The sequence below is a fragment of the Salmo salar genome, chromosome 02 (assembly GCF_965601325.2).
Source record: "Salmo salar chromosome 02, fSalSal1, whole genome shotgun sequence".
NCBI classification, from domain to species: domain Eukaryota; kingdom Metazoa; phylum Chordata; class Actinopteri; order Salmoniformes; family Salmonidae; genus Salmo; species Salmo salar.
In genome coordinates this window covers 43562373-43585086 of record NC_138292.1, presented here as the reverse complement: position 1 = coordinate 43585086, position 22714 = coordinate 43562373, and the positions used below count along the sequence as shown (strand labels likewise).

At 45.2% G+C, this 22714-nt stretch overlaps 1 protein-coding gene across 2 annotated transcripts in view; it reads right to left on the bottom strand.

Annotated features, from left to right (window-relative positions):
- Positions 1-2246: 2246 nt before the first annotated feature.
- The window catches only part of LOC106583495 (zinc finger protein 407), a 176074-nt gene continuing 155606 nt past the window's right edge, over positions 2247-22714 (bottom strand). For both annotated transcript variants that reach the window (XM_014167742.3, XM_014167750.3), the window contains exon 9: positions 2247-4578. In XM_014167742.3, the coding sequence (XP_014023217.3) occupies positions 3710-4578 (869 nt within the window). In that variant the 3' untranslated portion in view covers positions 2247-3709. The remainder of the gene's footprint in view (positions 4579-22714) is intronic.

Here is a 22714-nt window from a genome sequence, read left to right as displayed (position 1 = left end):
AATGAAAACTGAGAATGTGAAATTACATAATTTAAGCGGAGAGATGTAAAACATGTAAAAAAAATTCTCTCTCTAGAGATCTATATTAAATATTGTAAATCTAAATGGAAAAACATTTTTTTTAAAGGAGGTTTTGCCACTCTTTTACTTCAACAAAGTTTTCATAAAGCTGTATTTTTTCCCCCTTTTTTAAACATCTCATGCTGGGGAAGGAGGGGAAATGCTCTCTCTCTCTCTCTCTCTCTCTCTCTATTCCTCTGTGTTGTGTGTCTAATTAAAAGCACTTACAGTTGTTTCTCATTCATGAAATGACAGTTATTTCGGTCACCCCGCTCTTCATAGTGAGCTAATCGGATCATTTTTCAATCACTGCTTCTCTTAATGAAGTGTTGAGAGCCCACATGTCTGTGGGCCTGAAGTGTTTTCAGGGGTGCGTGTGTGCTTGTGTGTGTGTGTGTGTTCGGGGGGGGGGGGGGGGGGTTCTGTGGGGGAATGGAGTGGGGCTGTCAATGTTTGTCAGGCGCTGAGGTAGGTGTGGCAGTGAGTCTATGGCAGGAGGGGGGGGGGGGGGATGCTAGCGCTGGATTAGAGTGAACAAAGACAGGGATACGGGGGAGAGAGAGAGAGAGATGGAAGGCCCCAATCATTCCTTAAAGAGATGACCCACTCCCGATCTGCTGCTGCCACATTACATAAGCTTTCACATAGTCAAGACACTACAGTTCTGTTAGAGCATTGACACAAACGATGAATAGAAAATATAGAATTGACCATACATCTCTTCAACTGCCTTCACGTTCCAGGAACAAGACCACATCACCTAGAAAGTAGACCACGAAACAAACAGGTCCCTTTAATAGAATTGTACCTGCATGCTGTCCCCAGGACACAACACACAAACAGAGTGTATCAGTATCAGCGAGAATACTGATACTGCCAAAGGGGCGGCAAAACGAATAGCAGAGACATTAAGAAAATGATCCACGGGCTGATATGTTTTCTATAGACGGTGAACTAAACAGAATTGCCATATTTATCATACTCAGAGAGATCCCAACCCCGTCCCTCTCCTCTCGCTCTCCCGTCTGCCCCCACAGAGTGATGGAAGGAGAGGGAGCAGAGTCGCCCCTCCACCCCCCTTCCCCTCCACCGGCCCTCTGCCCTTTTCTGGCTCGCCAATTAAGCTGCAGCGGCAGGTTTCCATCAGCCGTCTGCCTGTCGTCTCCGACGGACTCAGGCGAACCGGGCCTGTCAGGAAATGAACTCATCACCCGGTGACAGCTGCTAATTTCTCCCTCTTCCATGTCACACGCACGGCCTGCTGTAGCTAATAATGAGCCACCCGTCTCTGATTAGGAAGCCGCACAGGGTGGAGAGAGCGAGACACACGCCGCGCGCATGCACATACCCAAGCATATTACACGTACACACCACGCGCGCACAGCGATACACACGTAGAAACCCACACACCGTGGCGATTCACGCCATATCATTGTGTTAACTGTGTGTTAACTGGGAGGAGAAAGCGTGAAAGGAGACAGCTAGGATTGCACGTTTTATCTGAGGCAGGGCTGCTATAGTTCTGTGTAGCAGAGAGATACAGTATGCCATGTGAAATGACATGCTCACCTTCCGACAGTGGTTATGGGGGGTGGGGGTTCTCTGCTGCTGCTCTTCTGCTCACCTCACTCACTCAATCCAGCTGTAATCCACTCCCCTCAGCCAGCCCACAACTCTCTCTCTCTCTCTCTCTCTCTCTCTCTCTCTCTCTCGCTGACACACACACACACACACACACACACACACCTGGCTGTGTTACATTAAACGGATGATCTCCTGATGGCCCCTGTGTGAAAGCCAGTCTTCGTCATTGTGTTCATAGCCGTCATTCTTGGCTCCCACTCACTCAATCAGAGACCCAGGCTGTACTACGGCCCTAAGTGAATATTGATTCCCTCTCCCAGCTCTTGAATACTGTAGGGAAAAAGAATGTGTGCGTTCAACACAATGGAGGGAGAGAACAGGGGGGCTGACCGAGGGAGAGGCGGATTTATGATTAGGATGATGGTGATCACGATGACGGTAATGACGGTGATAATGACAACGGTGATGATCATGATGATGGTGATTGGAAACGCACTTGGTCAAAGCTCCTATGTCAGTTGATGCATGTAGGTTCATGTGGTTGATGTGAATAGGAGATTGTATCCCCGTCATAGAAAACTTGAGGTGAAATAGCAACCCTCCAAAATGGAGACTGAGCTTTATTGTCATTAGTCAAACGCAAGTCTCATTACAATTTCATTTACAGAAACATATATTTGCAATAACCGAGAGCAGTGAAACCAATGGAGAAAAATACTTATCAACGTTAATTGAATTATGATTATCAGAAACTCACTAAATGTTGTGTCATCTCTTCACGCTATTCTGTCAAAGCATGTTTCTGTGACAATCCAATTCATTTGGTCTATTTGTCGGTCAAAGGACACTCACTATGAGAGAACTTATTAATGATGCAAAACAATGTCAGCGCTGTGACATTTTCAGAACATCCTGAAAAACAGGTGGACTGCCCCTGGATTCAGACCAATCAGCATCCTGACCATATTGAGCAATAGCTGGAAAAAAAAGCCAATCAGTGGACTGTCCCTGGATTTAGACCAATCAGCAGCCTGGATATTTTCGATGTCAAAAATGCTATTGGTCCTAGATTCAGCAAGGTATTAATAGGTCTGTTATCAAAACTGACCTTTTAGTGTACCTTTTTAAATAAACAAACAAAAAATAATTATTTAACTTACAATTTGCAAACTAATTCACTACTTAAAGGAAAACTCCACCCAAAAACAATATTTTGGTATTTGTTTCAGTAGTCCATTGTTGATATAGTACAGAAATGTTTTGCATATCAGCAAACAAGTTTTCAAGATATATAACTTTCAAAACATAGAAATACGGGCTGGTATGATGCAAAATGATGCTGCCTTTTGCATCATACCGCTGGTATTTCTGTATTTAGAAAATTATATATGTTGAAAATGGATTGCTGACATGCAAAACCAACAATGGACTAATTAAACAAATACCAAAATATTGTTTTTGGGTTCAAATTTCCTTTTAGTAAAACCATATCAAACTGAAAAATAAAGCTGCTATTATTCTCCAACTTTCAATAAAACCAAACCATGTAACTTAAAGATTGTAAGTCTTTCTAGGTAACGGGAACATTTCCCATTATGTAATCTTAAATGTATTATTTTTGAAAATAGCCTATGTATTTCCAGTCTTCCAGTCATGACTCCAAAAACAAGTGGTAATTCTGGCATTGGCCATAAAATTATGCAAATGTTAAATAATGTTAGCACCAAAGCCTTTGAACCTCACTATAACTCCATAGATGTGAATGTTATCCTGAGTTCATCGTTGCAAAATGGAGATAAAGCTATGTAAAAAATACAAAATAAACATTACATTTTCAATGAAAGAGACAAAGAGGAAGACTCTTAGGGGCTTTAAGCTGGACATTTGGTCTTCACACAGGGAAAGTCTCAATTGTATTTCCTTGATTTATTGCATCCTCTCCCCTCACCTCCTTCTCCAACCCAATGGATGAAAAGATCAGACAGAGGTCACTCCCCTATTACTCCTTATCCAAGGACTCGAGAAATCAAGGAAATCCAATTGAGATTCTCGCCACAGTCACTGACTAGTCCACCTCCACCTTCTCCAGAACCACATTGTGTGGAGCTCCATCCAGGTAGTAGACCATCCTCTCCCCAGCCTGGCCCTCTGAAACTCCCTCGCTCTGCTGGTCGTCCTCCCCTTCCTGGTGCTGGGTGTACATGGTCCCCTCCACCTGGAGGGTGTTGTCATCCAGCTCCGTCACGATGTAGTGGGTCCCTTCATCGTTGACGATCACCTGTGTCAGCCCCTCCTTCATCAGATGGCTGGCTGCAAACTGCAGAACATCCTGGACCACCTGCTCATCCTGCACCTGCTGCTCCTCCCACACCTCCTCCTCCATCTTCACCTCCATCTCCTCCTCTTCCTCCACGACCTCTGACACAACTTCCTGGGTCATGACCTCTTGGCTGTCCTCTTCCTGCTGGCCCATCTCGCTGACGGCACTGAGGAGGGCATCCAGAGCCGTGGATGACTCCGACACCATGTGGTGGTGCGTCGCCCCTCCACCTACGGCTGCAGACCCGCCGGACTCCAGCAGGACGTACTGGGTGGTGCCTCCGGCCAGGTGATGGGCCCCGCCTGCAGACACCTCCCTCCCCGAGGAGATGACCTGGCCGTCCTCGGTGATGTGGAGCACCTCAGCCACCTGGCCCGCCATGGCCAGGTCCCGCAGGGTGGCAGCGGCTGACTCTTCCAGGGCCTGGTCGAAGGCCATCTCCCCACCGCCGTAACCCTGGATGATGATCACCTGCTGGACACCCTCCTGGCCCTCCAGCCCCTCCATAGAGCCCACCCTCCTCACCGGGAAGGCCCCGTCAAACCCTGTGTCAACCTCCACGAATGTGGCTCCCTGGCCCTTCAGACGACACTCGAACGACTTGGACACGATACCTGGGAAAAACACAGAGATATGGAGCAGCGTTAATGGCAAAGCTGTATGACGTCAGTGGACATTTTAGTTATTAGGACCAATGACCATTCATTCTTGTAGAAAAAAGATACTAGGTGTCGTCCAATGACTATTGACTATTCTGTAACCCCGCCCTCGGTGTCTTCAATCAGGGTTGATGGGAAAATGTTTTGTTCAAAAGAAAACATTGTACTATCATGTCTTTGTACTCCCTGACAGTCATGCAGTCAAAACACTTCAGATTTAGAATGTTTGTTCCATTGAACATGTCATACAAATAAAGGCATTTTTATGCCTCGGTCCTCCTTTCTTTTTAATGTCCATTCATTCTATTGGCCAGGGACATGTTGTCGCTCTATTTTTTCTTTATTCCTTTTTAAATCAACTTCTGCAGGGCACTGGCAAAGTTGACGTACTAGCAGACAGAGCATAACATTAAAAAAAATATAGATATATAAATACTCCATTAACTTGATATGAAAAATAATCAAGCGCGCATATTTGTTAAAAAAATAAACACACAAATTCATTTCTTCAGAAAAAAAAACAAGACAGAATATCAAGATATTCAAATGGGCGACAAGAAGTGGTGAGACGTCAGATGGTGCTAATTGATCCACACCATGCCCTGGCAGACCACAGGTTGCTATGGAGTTGCCAAGGCAATGGGAATGGTGTTAGAAATGGCATTGTTTAAGGCTGAGAGCAGCTCAGAGGATTCAGACATGCATAATCTATCCAGAGAAAAGGATTTGGAGAGGAACAGGCACACACACACACACACACACACACACACACACACACACACACACACACACACACACACACACACACACACACACACACACACACACACACACACACACCCACACACACACACACACACACACACACACACACCAAACCTGGGTCAAATATTTTCTAGGCAGGTGTGCTTGGTTCCATTGTACCGAACTAAATGTAAATCAGAGAACAAGGTATTTGAAAGAATCTGACCCAGGTTTGCTTCACACACGCAACAATAAACTCATCAATCATTTATTTCTCATTGTCATTTCGGTTTTTATTTGATTTAACTATTATTTTACCAGGCAGGTTGACCATTTGATGGCAAAGCTACAAAATGACCTATGATGACCAGTGTACTAACAGTGAACATACTGTAGCTACAGCATCGTCAACTACACCTAAGCAAGATCGAGGACAATCCCAGTGACTAGTGTAACCAACGCTAGTGTGTCTGTGTGTCAGCAAACTGACCAGTGGTCAGTTCTTCATAATCACTACTCCCATCACCCTCTGCCAAACAACAGTCCATCTCCATCCTCCACTGATATGCCTTAACAAAATAGCCCCCATCTTTACACAACCCCCCCCATGGGAAATTGTTGGGGGGGGGGGGGGGGAGTGATACTTTGTGCGTTACCCGCAGATGACATGTAAAATATAAGTGTAGATGACTGTGGCCAAGCGATGCCGGTTTCATTCCAGACAGAGGAGAGAAGAAGAGGAGAGGAGAAGAGAAGAGGAGAGCCCCATCACAGAGAGATGTATCAGTCGTCCACTCCTTGAGAAGGCGTCTTCGTTTATCAGAGTCAAGCCTATATCCTGCCACTGTTTCCCTCTTTCATGTCTTTCTCGGTCTGTCTTTCTCTCATCTCTCTCTTCCCCTCTCTCTTTGTCTTTCTATTTCCCTCACTCTCTGGATGGATTGAATAATGTATTTAAGCACAAACCTGTAGCAATACATTTCTAAAATGAAATACAAAATCTCCCTAATCTCCTGAAGAACACGGTAGGTAGGCTATATAGCAAGTAGGAACAAATATTCAACTCCTTTCATGAGAAGTATGATGACACAATAGGAAACATAGCAAATAGCAAATCTCCACAATTCAGAGTGAACACATTTAAAACCTTAGTCGGAAACACTATGGACAGTCTATTGAACAAGCACTGCGAAGGCTAGGGCGCCAGTCCCTCTGTACGGGAGGTTGACATTTAGGACAGCAGAGGTTATCTGTTTACAGAGACCCACTGGCCACTGCTAACGGATTATGCCGACGCTGAACTGCTAAGAGCCGAGAGGCCGACAGGAGGGGACAATAACTCACTGCTGTGATGTTTTTACACATTACCATAAAACGAGTGTGTATGTGTACGCGAGTGTGTGTGTGTGTGTGTGTGTGTATGTCTGCGCTTATGTGTGTGGCGGGCTATAGGAGGCATCGCTAGCGTGTGTCACATTATCCGTGGGGTGCTGTCTGCTGGGCCTAGGCAGCAGCCTGCCTGCCCGCTGAGGTTTATGGGGTGTCGCTCAGTCGCCGCCGCCGCGAATCAAGTTAATGTTGCACATCCCATCTCTTCACTTGTCCCCGCGCTCCCGGTGGAAGAACAACATTTGAACAGCGTGATTTGGCACCGGCGAGAGGCTGATGCGTGTTTTAATATGTGTTTTGAGTGTTCTGAGTGACCGATTCCTTTAACAGCGAGTCGTGAGGACAGAGGGAGGCACACTGCATTAGTTGCAGTGATTCCAAACAAGATGGAGGCTCCGGCGAGAACAAGATAAAGAAGAAAGAAGGGGAGCGATGGAAGGGAGGCTCTGATGTCATTTCTCCAGACGAGAGTTGGCCTCCCTACAGAGAATGAGGGAAAAGCCACAACAGAGATGGAATGGGGAGAAAATAAAGAATAAGAGAATTATAGCGTCAGCAACGCAGGAGAATGCAAGACGGACAAAACGACAGACAGTCAGTCAGACAGACACACATGCACATACAGTGTGCTCGCATACTTATTAAAGACCTTGGAAAACGAGAAAGTAGTATGGTTTGTCCATTTCGAGATGCCGTAGGCAGTATACACTTCCTCAAAATAGTCCGAATGAATCGAAGATCATTCAAGAAATCTGTCATTCATTTTGAAATGTTTTGCCGAAGAGATCTTAGTCAGGCAATTTTTCGTCTAACTAGGTACTGTTTGGTGCAGTATTTCTCGAGTGAACAAAATGTGCATGAGGACGAGTGGTCTCTCGTCGAATGACAACAGGCACCAGTGAAGAATTTCTAAAGTTGACCAATCACCGACTTCAGCTTGCTTCGAGGAAAAAAAAATTGTGTGCGCCCGAACCGCTGAAAAAAAAATAAAAAAATCCAAAACGACCAATAACGTTAACCTTTTTTTTGTCATAATATATGCCCAAACTGTTCCGAGCTGTTTTGGCTGGGAAGCATGCGGATGCCTTTTGCCTACCCTATTACCATACAACCAACAGCTTGGAGTCTTCAGTGTAGTGTACACTACAGATGCAGCTATATATTGATCAGTGGATCAATGCCCCCAGCCAGCACAGCCTGCGGTGTTGGGTAGAGGAGGGGGGGTTCTAAGTGTCAAGCCTGGGAAGCGGTCAGACGCCACTTACCAGCAGTTAGAGGAAGTAACCTTAACACCGACATGCAGCCCCCACCAATCAATTACACAAGTCAACCTTAACATTGTCTGAACTGCTTTAACACTGAACTGAACATACAAGCATTTAGAGTGAATACGAATCAACCTGGACACAGTGGACAGTCGAACCTGGATTGGACATGAGCATAAGCCAGCCCAGTCAATTATACTGAATCAAACATGATGGCACAATGACAACACTGTGACAAACACATGGGCTTCAAGATCAATTGCTTTCAAACAGAATCCTTTACAATCCTTTTACGCGCCGATTCCGTAAAATCCGAGATATGAACCTGTGGGTATTTGATTTGTGAGGCCGTTTTACAGCTGACGCACAATCAGGATGGGTGTCGGTGGCGCTGTCGGGGCTTTTGAAGGTGACACAGCTAAGTAGTTCAAGTGTCAGAGAGAGCATGTATCCAGGTCACCATGGATGGGCTGTGGGGGCTGGGCTGGGGGACTAGAGGGGGGAGGGGGACATGGGGAAGGGTTAGAAGAAGGAAGACCCCCACAGCCCGTCTAGGGATGTGTTTTTGTCACCTGCTTTGTTCGAGCTGAAAGGGACTGAGAGGGACCACTGTCACCTTTACAAGCTCTATGAATCAACGCCAGGGGAGAGAGAAGGGGGACTGGCCTGGTGACCAAAAAACAAGCAATTACACCAGGGCGAGATTGACACTAGGGGGATGAGGAGGAGAGAAAGATGAGAGAAGGATAAGGAGGAGAGAGAAGGATGGAGACACACAGCACAGTACACACCTCAAGGACAAACAGCCATACATGGGCGCGCTGATCTTTCTAGGTCAACCGTATAGTCAACATGTAGCTCAAGAGAGGCACATATGTTACATTCTTCAAGAATCAATGGGTTTCAATCATTCATTTAAATAATCAAAAATAATCATAAAAATCACAGAGTGGGCCTTTAAGGATGTACAGTATAAATAGGGCATAGGGCTGCCAGTTAAAGGAAGAAGGCATACAACCAGGTTTTGGTTCCGTGTTGGTCACTCACAGTGCATACAGCCAGGTCACTGTCCTCCTCTCTCCTCCCTGCACTCAGCTCCTTTTCTGCTGACTTTCCCCTGGCCAAGACTGGCTGACCCCCTGGTCACCCACGCCTCTGCCACCAGGTTACGGAGGGTGGGGAGAATGTGGAGGGAGGGTGGAGGGGAGGGGTTAACCCTTCATAAAGGTGAGTTTTTTTTGTGGGGAAGCGTACGACCCTTTGTCTCATTCACCTTCCGTATCTGACCACCCAGGAATTAGGCGAGGACTGGACGAGTCAGCCAGAGGAATCCCAGACACACAGAGACACACATATTTCTCAGAGCACTGACTATTGGGTGAATTACAACCAAGGTCCAAGCTGCTTTCTAGCTGAGTTGCCGTTACATTATACATGTACCCCATAAGTCATCATGGTTTCTATTACAGAGCACCGCTGAGAAAGCACACATACAGTTGAAGTCGGAAGTTTACATACACCTTAGCCAAATACATTTAAACTCAGTTTTTCACAATTCCTGACATTTAATCCTAGTAAAAATGTCCTGTCTTAGGTCAGTTAGGATCACCACTTTATTTTAAGAATGTGAAATGTCAGAATAATAGGAAAATAGCCAGTAGCAAAAACCAAAAGTATTTGGTGACTATAACATGCCATTTACAGTGCCTTCAGAAAGTATTCACACCCCATTAATTTCTTTCACATTTTGTTGTGTTACATCCTGAATTTCAAATTGATAAAATTCGGATTTTGTGTCACTGTCCTGCACACAATACTCCATAATTTCATATGTTTTTAGATTTTTTTTGTTGTACAAATTAATTAAAAATGAAAAGCTGAAATGTCTTGAGTAAATAAGTATCCAAACCCTTTGTTATGGCAAGCCTAAATAAGTTCAGGAGTAATAATGTCACATATTAAGTTGCATGACTGTGTGCAATAACAGTGTTTAAAACCTCTACAGGATCGGTGTCCCCAAACCGGGACGGTTGTTGCTCAATATGCAATAATGTGACTAGAAAACATTGTAAACATCAGCCAACTTTCCAGGGACATAGACATGTCTTATATGGGCAGAAAGCTTACATTCTTGTTAATCTAACTGCAGTGTCCAATTTACAGTAGCTATTATAGAAAAAATACCAGGCTATGGTTTGAGGATAGTGCACAACAACAAAACACTTACCACGGTAACTGGTTTGATACATTCACCTCTGAAGGTAAATAATGAAGTTACATTCAGTAATCTTGCTCTGATTTGTCATCCTGAGGGTCCCAGAGATAAAATGTAGCATAGTTTTGTTTGATAAAATCAATTTTTATATTAAAATGTAGGAACTGGGCTCTACAGTTTGACCCCATTGCTATCTCAGGCTCTTTTACCAGATCTAATGTGTTATATTCTCCTACATTAATTTCAAACCCAGATTCAACCACAAAGACCAGGGAGCTTTTCCGATGCATTGCAAAGAAGAGCACCTATTGGTAGATGGGTAACCATTTTAAAAGCAGACATCGAATATCCCTTTGAGCATGGTAAAGTTATTAATAACACCTTGGATAGTGTAGTAATACACTTAGTCACTACAAAGATACAGGAATTTATTTCAGCTTTTATTTCTTTCATCACATTCCCATTTGGTCAGAAGTTTACATACACTCAATTAGTATAAGTAGCATTGCCTTTAAATTGTTTAACTTGGGTCAAACGTTTCGGGTAGCTTCTTCCTTGCTGAGCGGCCTTTCAGGTATGTCGATATAGGACTCGTTTTACTGCGGATATAGATACTTTTGTACCTGTTTCCTCCAGCATCTTCACAAGGTCCTTGTGTTGTTCTGGGATTGATTTGCACTTTTCGCACCAAAGTACGTTCATCTCTAGGAGACAGAATGCGTCTCCTTCCTGAGCGGTATGACGGCTGCGTGGTCCCATGGTGTTTATACTTGTGTACTATTGTTTGTACAGATGAACGTGGTACCTTCAGGCGTTTGATTGCTCCCAAGGATGAACCAGACTTGTGGAGGTCTACAATTCTTTTTCTGAGGTCTTGGCTGATTTCTTTTGATTTTCCCATGATGTCAAAAGAGGCACTGTGTTTGAAGGTAGGCCTTGAAATACATCCACATGTACACCTCCAATTGACTCAAATGATGTCAATTAGCCTATCAGAAGCTTCTAAAGCCATGACATCATTTTCTGGAATTTTCCAATCTGTTTAAAGGCACAGTCAACTTAGTGTATGTAAACTTCTGACCCACTGGAATTGTGATACACTGAATTATAAGTGAAATAATCTGTCTGTAAACAATTGTTGGAAAAATTACTTGTGTCATGCACAATGTAGATGTCCTAACCAACTTGCCAAAACTATAGTCTGTTAACAAGACATTTGTGGAGTGGTTGAAAAACGAGTTTTAATGACTCCAACATAAGTGTATGTAAACTTCCGACTTCAACTGTACACGAACATACACACACTCACGCACACACACACCCTTCCAATGGGGCATAGCACACTGATTTACAATATGTGTGCTAGTGAGCGTCAGATCGAAGCTCGATAAAGGAGCTGGGGTTAGTTAGGCCTGCATGAGCCTCCGCTCAGAGGACTGACACACGGAATCATCACAAAGAGCACAACAGAACAGACTGCCTCAGTCACTCCTCCACTCTCCTTCCTGCCCTTCTCTCACTCTCCCCATTACACCTCTCTACCTCGCACTATCCAACTCTCGGGAGGTGGACCTTTGATTGCTTCCTTAATTAGCCATGTCAGACGGCTCCATAGATTTACTGGTGATGGCTACGTTCTGAAGATAATTACATGCGTTTCCCTTTCTCTGACCTCTCGCCATTCCTCCCTCCATCCCTGTCCCCTCTCTATCCCTCACACTCCCCCACGACTCAACGATTCATTATGAATTTGAAGCAGATTTTTTGTCGACGAATCAACATGGAGGTTTCCACTGTAATTAAGCGGGAAAGTGTTCTATTTCTTTGTTGCTTTGCTGTGTTGCTTCAGAGAGAGCGAGAGAGCGAGAGAGAGAGAGGGGGTGAGTGTGGGGGCTACTATAATCTGAAAGTCAGATAGTCAGACAGATGAAATATTCCGCCCTCTGTGAGTAATCAAAAAATATGAGCCGCTTGCTTCACGTCTAAACCCGAAGAAGATAGACGAAGAGAAAGAGAGGAGCGAAAGAAAGAGAGAGAAATAAATAAAGAGAAAGACAGAGAGAAAGAGAGAAACACAGACAGAGACCGAAAGACAGAAACATTTGGTAGCGCAAGGCCTAGCAAAGTCGAGGCAACAGGCCTGACCAAACCCAAACCTACTGCGTTACATCCCTGTTGTCACCTCTCGACTACACAACGTTCTGTTTACGTTACCTCCAGATCATCCCTGGTCGTATTTACCCAGTATTTACCTAACAGAGGCATTACGGAGATATTTATCATGGTGAAGGGGCTAAATATAGAGCTAGGGAGACGGTGCGAGTCGACCATGGTGGGAGGTTTCCCTCTAATCTCCATCTGCAGGCTGACAGGCCTAATTAATGCCCCTCATTCAGCTGCACTGCCTGTGTGTATCTGACAGTATAAATATTTAGCAATATCGGAGTCAGCTTGTGATTTTACACAGATGGAGTGATTGATGCCTCTCGGCGGCTGACGCATGCCGAAGACGATCTCCGGTGTTATGTAAACCAGCTCTCTCTCTCTCTCTTTCTCCTTCGTTCTCACTCTTTCTTTCTCGCGCGCAAAATCGCTCCTCTTCGCCCTGTCCTCTCTGCCTCTTCCGCAGCTCGTCTTCTTCTCCCTCTCTCCTCTTCACTCTTTGTCGCTTTTGCAGTTTGCTGCCACCTGAATTTCAATCTCTGTCCTTTCAAGGTACTGCAGGTTTTGGATATGGACTCCAGTCAATAACATGTATTTGCCTGTGTGCGTGTGCGTGCGCGTGTGTGTGTGTGTGTGTGTGTGTGTGTGTGTGTGTGTGTGTGTGTGTGTGTGTGTGTGTGTGTAGATCTCATGTGAACAGATGACAGTGTGGGTAGATTCAGAGGACTTCACACACAGCTGTCAACCAGCCCAGAGAGACAAACCAGACCAGCTCTTCTCTCCCCTGCTAGTGGATCTCTATGTGTGTGTGTGTGTGTGTGTGTGTGTGTACATTAAATGTATGTGTGTGCGCACGAACAAGCACGTGCGTGCGTGCGTGTCTGCGCAGCCACTACAGAGCCAATTAAAGAAGTTGAATACAAGAACACAATTCCAGAACATACATAGGGGAACTTTCAGGGAGGATGTTCAGGGTGCATTGACCTTGAAATTGCCTGTAGAAAAATATGCTCTCCTGGTAATGCCCTTTCTGGCTTTAATTTAAAAACATTGGGGAAGTATCTCCTCTTTTTTTGTGTTTTTTTCTTCTTTAAATTGCATTTAAAACTCCAATCTCTAATGCGGCCAATTCCTTTCTTCAGAGAGAAGAGCATATCTATTCATCCAACTGTCCTTTCTCGAAATTAGCATTCAAATGTGATCGGTTCCACTGCGCCGTCCGGCCTGGGGTTTTAATTCCGGGCGGAGGGAGGAAGTGGCCTTCGTTGCAGTAACTACAGTGTCTTTCAACACCGCTCTCTCCTCTGTTTGAGCTAAACTGATTTATATTTGTTCCTCCGTAATGAGAACAATGACTATTTCTCCTGCTCTCCTTTATCTAGCACTTCTCACTTTGCTTTCTCCTCTGCAAGACGAGAGAAGGTTCCATTGGCCCCCAAATCTAGTCCACACTTTACAAGCCCAACTGGAGGTTGCTGCTCTGATATGGGACTAATTCTAAAAAGACACAGAAAGACAGAGAAATCCCAGAAGTCCCAGTTTCAACTCTGGTCTTCCCACGTAGAGTGTAGGGTAGTGTTGTCGACTGGCTGGCTGGTGTGGGAGTGATCAGGGTATTTTAACCCCTATAAAGTGTCTTTTTGGCACAGTGATTTGTGACTATGTGGCTGTGTGTGTGTGCATGCGTACACGTATTTGCTTGCGTGTGAGCGTCCGATTGTGCATGATATCAGGCCTTATTCCTGCCTCTCCGTCCCTCCCTCAGCTCCATGCAGCCGATGAGGAATGAACCATCCGAGCCCTCCATTTCTCTTCTCCCCGCGGCCGAGTCTTACTTACCCTAATGATGTATAATAGCCTGCAACTGCACTTAACCTGGGTCCTAGCATGGCAGAGACCGAGTGGGAGATCCACACTGATTACAATGTTTACCACAGGGAAGGAAACAACCCATCAACTCAGAGAAATGAGGGACGTTCAAAATCGCACTCAATCAAATCCAATCGATTAATACTGACAGCGATAACCCTCACATTTCAGCCTTCACCTTAGTGACCGGCAGTAAAACTTTGACGGAACAGATGCAAAACCGGTTCCTTCATTTGTTACACGTCACATCAAAAAGCCCGGGTCGTATTCATTAGGGAACACTGTTTCAAAACTTTGGACAAAGAAAGGCTCAGGTAGTCCCATCGCTGTTTCAGCCCATTCTATTCCGTTTGGTGGCTAACGAACACAGTAGTGGCTAACCTAGTCAAATGGCTCCCACAAATACAAACCTTGAGCTTTTAACACTCCGATGATCATATCAACGGACAATGAGTGCAACCCTACCTCATGTGACTTCTTACACGTACAATTACTAAGTGAACGCCGCTCGCTCACTATGAATGTGTAACCCGGGGTACAGTACAGACACACGGCGGCGACGGTAAATAACACAAGCCACATGACACGGCTATGAAAGCTCCTATTAAGTCTATAAGGTGGGAGAGAGGAGTGCAGGCGCCAGGCAGGGGGTCACCACCCATCACTCAGGTCAACCACAGCACAGACACACACAGACACACACACACACACACACACACACACACACACACACACACACACACACACACACACACACACACACACACACACAGGCTAGTGTTGGATGACGGACTACGTGTTCTCCCGTAAAACCTGCAGTCCTCAGCGCCAGTCCATCATGCCTTTACTAAGAACAAGGAGAAATAGCGGGTCAGTCTGAGGCCTGGTGGCATTTAGGCCTGCTCTCTACCAACACTCACAGCCAGAGAGGAAGAGGAGAAGCGGAGAGTAGGAGATGAGATGTGAGGAGACGAGTAGGAGAGGAAGAGGAGTAGTGCAGAAGATGAGAGGAGAGTAGAAGAGGAGAGGAAAAGGAGTAGGGGAGAAGGAGAGGAGGCATTATTGAATTATTGAAGGTGTAGAGGATAAATCTTCCGTGGAGATGCCACAGTGTCGTCTGCGGCTAGACACAGACTGCCCACCACACAGCCAGGCTGGCGTGACGAGTGCAGGCTTTGACTTGCTGACCTTGTTAAAACAAGCTCTCCGTCAGCTTTTCTGCAAAATATGTTTACCTCGGGCCGGGACGGATAGAGAGAGAGAGGGAGAGAAAGAGAGAGAGGTAGGGAAAGAGAGTTAGACAGAGGGAGAGAGAGGTAAGAGACAGGGAGAGACGGGGTGAGGGAGGAGAGAGAGATGAGAGTGATTTAAAGGTGGGAGAGCTGGAGAAAGAGAGCGAGAGAAAGAGAGATTGGAGACTGTGCTGACAGTACAGGAATAAATACTGCGACTCCACCAATTCTTTCCGGTTCGGGAAAGAGAGAGGAGAGAGAGAGAGAGAAAGTGTGAGAGAGAGAGTGTGAGAGAGAGAGGCAAACAAAAACTACTATCCGCCTCGTGTTGGTCATACAGTAGCAGTGTTTAGTCACACAACCCTCAGAGGTGATCAGTACCCCGAAAGAAAAGATTAAACGTCGGAAAAACAGAAGCATTAGAAAGCTGAGAGAACATCAAATGAACAGTTGGTAAAATGAAAACGGCTATACGTTTCCATACGGGGTGCAAACGAGTCAACCAACAATTACTGATGTTTATCTATCAAATAAAAAAAGGAACAGATTATCTGTACATGCATGAAGACATAATAATTCCTGGTTTTCCTTCCTTCCAGCAGAAAGACTTTCACCGTAACACATTTCATTTCCATTATTATTCCTGTATCTCTTCTAAAGATAGGAAAGGACCGTTTCTCTCTTCCCCCGCCCCCTCGTCTGAAAGGTAGGCTTGCTAGAGATGTGTGTGTGTTCGCCCGACCGACCGTCCGTGTTTGTGTGTGTGTGTGTGTGTGTGTATGCATGCCTATGAGTGTGTGTGTGCCTGCTTGAGTCCGTGTGTGTGTGTGTGTGTGTGTGTGTGTGTGTGTGTGTGTGTGTGTGTGTGTGTGTGTGTGTGTGTGTGTGTGTGTGTGTGTGTGTGTGGGGGGGGGGGCATTGCATCTTGTGGGGCTCTACCTTTACTGGGGTGTTCCACTACTAGCCAAGGGGGGCAGCCAGTCTTATTAACACCATCAGTCTGAGTCATTACAGGGGAGCCTGGTTTGGGCAGGTGCTATGAGAGAGTGTACCCGTTACAAACGACCACAGGAACCTCTCTGGAACTCCGGCCCCTCTCCCCTCCCATCTCTCCTCTCTCCCTATCAGACACCTCAACGCACCCAGGCCAATATCTCTAACTCTACAGCCCCTCACATCCCCAAAAGGGACGAGGGCGTCTACTTGTTATCCAGTGGGTTACTAGCCCACTCTGTCTGTCCGCGGTGGTTTGGTTTGCACTGGGGGGGGGGGGGGGGGGGGGGGGGGGGACTGGCTCAATCCATCCTGATGACAGCACTGATACAGGGAGGGGAAAGGGGACAGGGCTGAGAGAGAGAAATTGCCCTGAAGGAGACCAACAAACATAGACACTGGTATGCACACACACACACACACGCATACACAATAATAATGTCAGCATCGTGTTTGACCTGGGTATGACTATTGACAGGTGGATATCTACAATGGCATAGAGGATGGAGATAAAATGGCCACCAGAGATACATGTAACCAGACACGTAATAATTCCTGTCTATTACCCAGGCGCCTCTATGGCTCCTCCGATGACACCAAAGATGTGTCAAAGGGATACATCCCAAATGGCACCAGATTACCTTCATGGCATGGTCCATAAGGCTCTGGTCAAAAGTAGCGCGCTGTATAGAGAATATGGTCCCACATCTATACCTTGCCCAATTGTTATGGATTGTGTAACGTGTTCAATTTAGATGTACAAATTGATCGATTGTACTATTGGCAAATTATTTGATGTTAGCCAAGGTAGTGTCTTCGTAACATCAAGGACAAGGTCAATCAGGGAACTTTGTATTGTATTTCATAGTCATGGTATTTATCAGTGTTCCAAATGTAGTATATCACTCCAAATATCATCCATATAAGTCACTATCTATACTTCACTTCATACATTATGGGTATTTTTCTGAAAAAATTGATGCCATTTTTTCTTGTGCAAAACTGGGCTTCTTCTACTTTGCTTTCAGGTTTTAATAGTGTAATTAGTCAGAGTTAACACCAATAAACAAATACACTGACGTCAAGCACACACTGTCCATGTAAGATTGAACCTCAGTTTAGGAAGGTATGCCTCAAATGTGCCTGTCTTAAACAGATACATTTACAGTAGAGCAAAAGCTGAGGAACATTTTGACCATAATACGGAGACACAAGGAAGATTGTGTATAGGACCCCCAAAAATCTAAACAAAACAAATATAGAAGCCACAATCTTAACCTGTCTAACATTGAAAACTGTAGCTGGTAGGAAATTGTAGGAATGAAGCCTCTTGGTTTGTTAGTGTTGTGAATTGGGCGTGCCGAATTAGAATCTTAACATACTGTACGCGCTAGGTCCAAACAAGCCCTGGTGTTTGACCTAGCCGAGCGTTGCTTTCTGTGTTCGCCCTCCCTGCTTCCTCCCGTTCCCTCTTATTCCTCAGCTTCAAGTGTCTCCAAAACTAATAAAACCCCCTCTGCGAATCCCCCCCTGAAGCCCCCCCCCCGTAACAACCATCACATTAATAACACTGTGCTCGTATTCAAATTTTCTGTCGAAAAGCTAAAGAAAGATTGAATGCCCCGCTATCGCGTGGACCAAAGATTGAAGACGTGTCTCATTGACATTGTTAAAAGTTTATGAAAATATATGAATTCTCAAACGTGGCGGGCTGCTTAGGCCTCTCCACTCCCAACAGTACTGTTCGAGATCTTGGCTTTTAATCAAAATGATTGAATACCGTAAGTTTGGATTCGGGGATTCTAATGGCGAGGACGGATAAAGTGTCACGGTCCTGAACCAAAAAACTAGACGCGTTCGTACAAGCGTGCATAAAAAAACGTTATGCTTTTTAAAGAAAAATATATTTATCATTCTTCATATTGGCTATATCTTGTTATGTGAGTGTTTGGCTAAATGGCATGTATAGTGTAACTGCATGTGGGTGACTGTCACTGGGCTGACACCGATCCTCCATGTGGGTGACTGTCACTGGGCTGACTCCGATCCTCCATGTGGGTGACTGTCACTGGGCTGACTCCGATCCTCCATGTGGGTGACTGTCACTGGACTGACTCCGATCCTCCATGTGGGTGACTGTCACTGGGCTGACACCGATCCTCCATGTGGGTGACTGTCACTGGGCTGACTCCGATCCTCCATGTGGGTGACTGTCACTGGGCTGACTCCGATCCTCCATGTGGGTGACTGTCACTGGGCTGACTCCGATCCTCCATGTGGGTGACTGTCACTGGGCTGACTCCGATCCTCCATGTGGGTGACTGTCACTGGGCTGACTCCGACCTTCCATGTTGTTGGAGCTGATATGATATGAAGCCATATCTGGTAGATGAAGCATATGGTGCCATACAGCATGTTTAACAGAACAGCTGTTCCCGCCGTCAGATGTGTGCGTGAGTGTGTGTGTGTGCGTGGTGGGGGAGGGGGGGGGGGGGGGGGCATGCAGAGGTATCTGCGACGGCCTGCTTGACGGCGCTACACTGGGGGCCAACACGGCACGGGGCAGTGCTCGCTCTCAGATGTCAAGGGCCCACGGTGCGTTGTGGCGGCCCACCCGGGAGAACGCCTACCGTCTCCCCCCAACCTTCCCTCAACGCCGCCCACCCAGCCTGACACACACAGACCTGCTAGACTAACTCCCCCCGCTCCTTCGCCAAGCAGGTGGTGTTTTTCTCTCACTCTGGGAGGCTCTCCAAACAAAGTGCTTACAGGATGAACTTATCAATCTCTCCGGTGACACTTTGAACAGCTGGGGGACGGGAGGGCACGGAGAGGGGAAAGGAGACGGTACGGTTGTACTCATACTGTCTAGGATAAGGTCTGAAGTGGATGCAGAGAATATGGCACTAAGTGAATTAGTCCGTTACGGTGCTGACCGACATAACGGTAATGACTCGTTTTGGTCTGCGTGTCTGTAATGAGGATTTCATGAGGCTGCAGGTGGGTGAGGAGGGTGTGGATGGTTCCCCAACTTGTCCTTCCATGGTATCTGGGCAGCACTGCTGAGACAGTGAGGGAGGGAGGGAGTTTCAGATAGAATTGCAGGTAAAGTGTCTGATCAGAGGTCAGGATTTAGAGGTGGGCATTTCCATGTAAAAGGACCCATGAGCACCAACATGTGAAGTTCATAGGAGCATGTCAAACTGGGTGTGAAATGAAATCTAAGAGTCTACATTTGTTGGGAAATGAAGGCATAGATACATTTTTCAATATCTTTCCATCTTAAAAATGAGGCATTATGCTTTGATGTCTGGATAAACAGATGGAAAATGAGTCTTAGAGAACATTGACCAGAAAAGTCTTAAAAGGTATCAGAAATACAGTACATCAGACACAATAATGTTGACGTAAAGACCCATGCCAGCTAATATCAATACAGTGCATTCGGTAAAGTATTCAGACCCCTTGACGTTTTCCACATTTTGTTACGCTACAGCCTTATTCTAAAATGTATTAGATAAAACATTATCCTCGTCAATCTACACATAATGCGAAAACAGGTTTTTAGAAATGTTGGCAAATAAAAAAACAGAAATACCTTATTTAAATAAGTATTCAGACCCTTTGCTATGAGACTCGAAATTGAGCTCAGGTGCATGCTGTTTCCATTTATCACCCTTGAGATGTTTCTACAACTTGATTGGAGTCCACCTGTGGTAAATTCAATTGATTGGACATGATTTGGAAAGGCACACACCTGTCTATATAAGGTTGGCAGTGCATGTCAGCGCAAAAACCAAGCCATGAGGTCGAAGGAATTGTCCGTAGCACACCGAGACAGGATTGTGTCGAGGCACAGATCTGGGGAAGGGTACCAAAATATTTTTGCAGCATTGAAGGTCCCCAAGAACACAGTGGCATCCATCATTCTTAAATGGAAGAAGTTTGGAACCACCAAGACTCTTCCTAGACCTGGCCATCCGGCCAACCTGAGCAATCGGGGGAGAAGGCCTTGGTTAGGGAGAACCCGATGGTGACTGATAGAGCTCCAGAGTTCCTCTGTGGAAATGGGAGAACCTCCCAGAAGGACCTTCCAGAAGGACAACCATCTCTGCAACACCAATCAGGCCTTTATGGTAGAGTGGCCAGACGGAAGCAACCCCTCAGTAAAAGGCACATGATAGCCCTCTTGGAGTTTGCCAAAAGTCACCGAAAAGACTGTCAGACCATGAAAAACAGGATTCTCTGGTCTGATGAAACTAAGATTGAACTCTTTGGCCTGAATGCCAAGCATCACGTCTGGAGGAAACCTGGCACCATCCCTAAGGTGAAGCATGGTGGTGGCAGCATCATGCTGTGGGGATGTTTTTCAGTGGCAGGGACAGGGAGACTAGTCAGGATCGAGGGAAAGATGAACAAAGCAAAGTACAGAGAGATCCTTGATGAAAACCTGCTCCAGAGCGCGAAGGTCACCTTCCAACAACACAACAACCTTGAGCACACAGCCAAGACAACACAGGACTGGCTTCGTGACAAGTCTCTGAATGTCCTTGAATGACCCAGCCAGAGCCCAGACTTCAACCTGATCATACATCTCTGGACAGTCCTGAAAATAGCTGTGCAGCAACGCTCCCCATCCAACCTGACAGAGCTTGAGAGGATCTGCAGAGAAGAATGGGAGAAACTCCCCATATACAGGTGTGCCAAGCTTGTAGTGTTATACCCAAGAAGACTCCAGGCTGTAATCACTGCCAAAGGTGCTTCAACAAAGTACTGAGTAAAGGGTCTGAATACTTATGTAAATGTGATATTTCAATTTCAAAAAATGTCTAAAAACCTGTTTTTGCTTTGTCATTATGGTGTATAGTGTGTAGATTGATCAGGAAAATGTTTAAATTGAATCCATTTCAGAATAAGGCTGTAAAGTTACAAAATGTGGAAAAAGTGAAGGGGTCTGAATACTTCCGAATTCACTGTATATTTATCATTTCTCTCCTTCATGAGGGGGGAGGATAATGAAAGTTCACAGAAGTGACAAGTAATGGTAGACCTACCAATTAGTTATAGTGATTTACAAATATCACATTTGTTTATGAATTATTAAGTGAATAAAACTTCCACGAGTTATAGTTCCCGACACAAATCTAAGGTTTCTACCCAACCCGGCTGGTCGTTCGTTCTATCATTCCTGTTGCAAGAGACACAACCCAGTCATTAAGTATTTTTGTTCTGTATCAATGGACGTGACCCAGTCGTTCGTTCTAAATGTTCCATTGCCATACTGGCTGGCAACGTTCTTGTCCCTTGCATACTAATAGCTAGAATAAAATAACAGCAAAGTAGCTGTATTTGCATTTGTTTAAGCTGTTTTCTAGTGACATTTATTTGGATACATCGATAACAATGAGCTAATGATGCGTGATTATACCTGGCATAGAAAATGTTCTCTCTCTCATCAGGACACTGTTGTTCAGAGGAGCTAGCCAGCAACGCAGCTAACACAATCACTTCAAACTGAATCTGTAAAGACTGCAAACCAAGCTGCATTTCGTTTAGTGTGACCTGTTTTCTAGTGACATTTCTTTGTATATATCCATAAAAATGATGCCAGCTGATTCATGATTTCGACTGGCTGAGAAACGCTGCCTGTATGGCTCGTCCCGACCCGTTCATTACTCTGGGACAGCTGGAGATGGAATTTCAATATTAAAACAATGTTGCACATGTTGAAGAGACAGACAGCAAGGTTCATACAAATCTCCCCTGTTGAAAACTAAATGTTAGACTAAAATAAATGGGAGATAATGTCTACATGCTTTTTTAGAAATGTATAAATTGCCTGTCTTAGACCTACCCGTTGTACAATGTACTGTGCTCTACTGTACTGAACTATACTCTACCCTAATCTACTCTACCCTAATCTACCCTACTCACTCTACTCTGCTGTACTGTACTCTACCGTGCTCTGCTGTGATGTCCAAACGTGTGAAACATGAGGGGAATGACATTCATATACATAATTATGCCCATGATGTAATTCCTTTACTGTAATTCTGTTACCGGGTGTAAATCCACTTTACTTACTGTAGTTCAACAACCAAAAGAGATGTTTTCAAACTCAAGGTGCCATGTCATAGCTGACACCCCATTCTTTCTGCAGACATCTTTGAATCTTAATTTGGAGCAGATATTTAACAGTGGTTTTAGGAAATTGTGGTTGC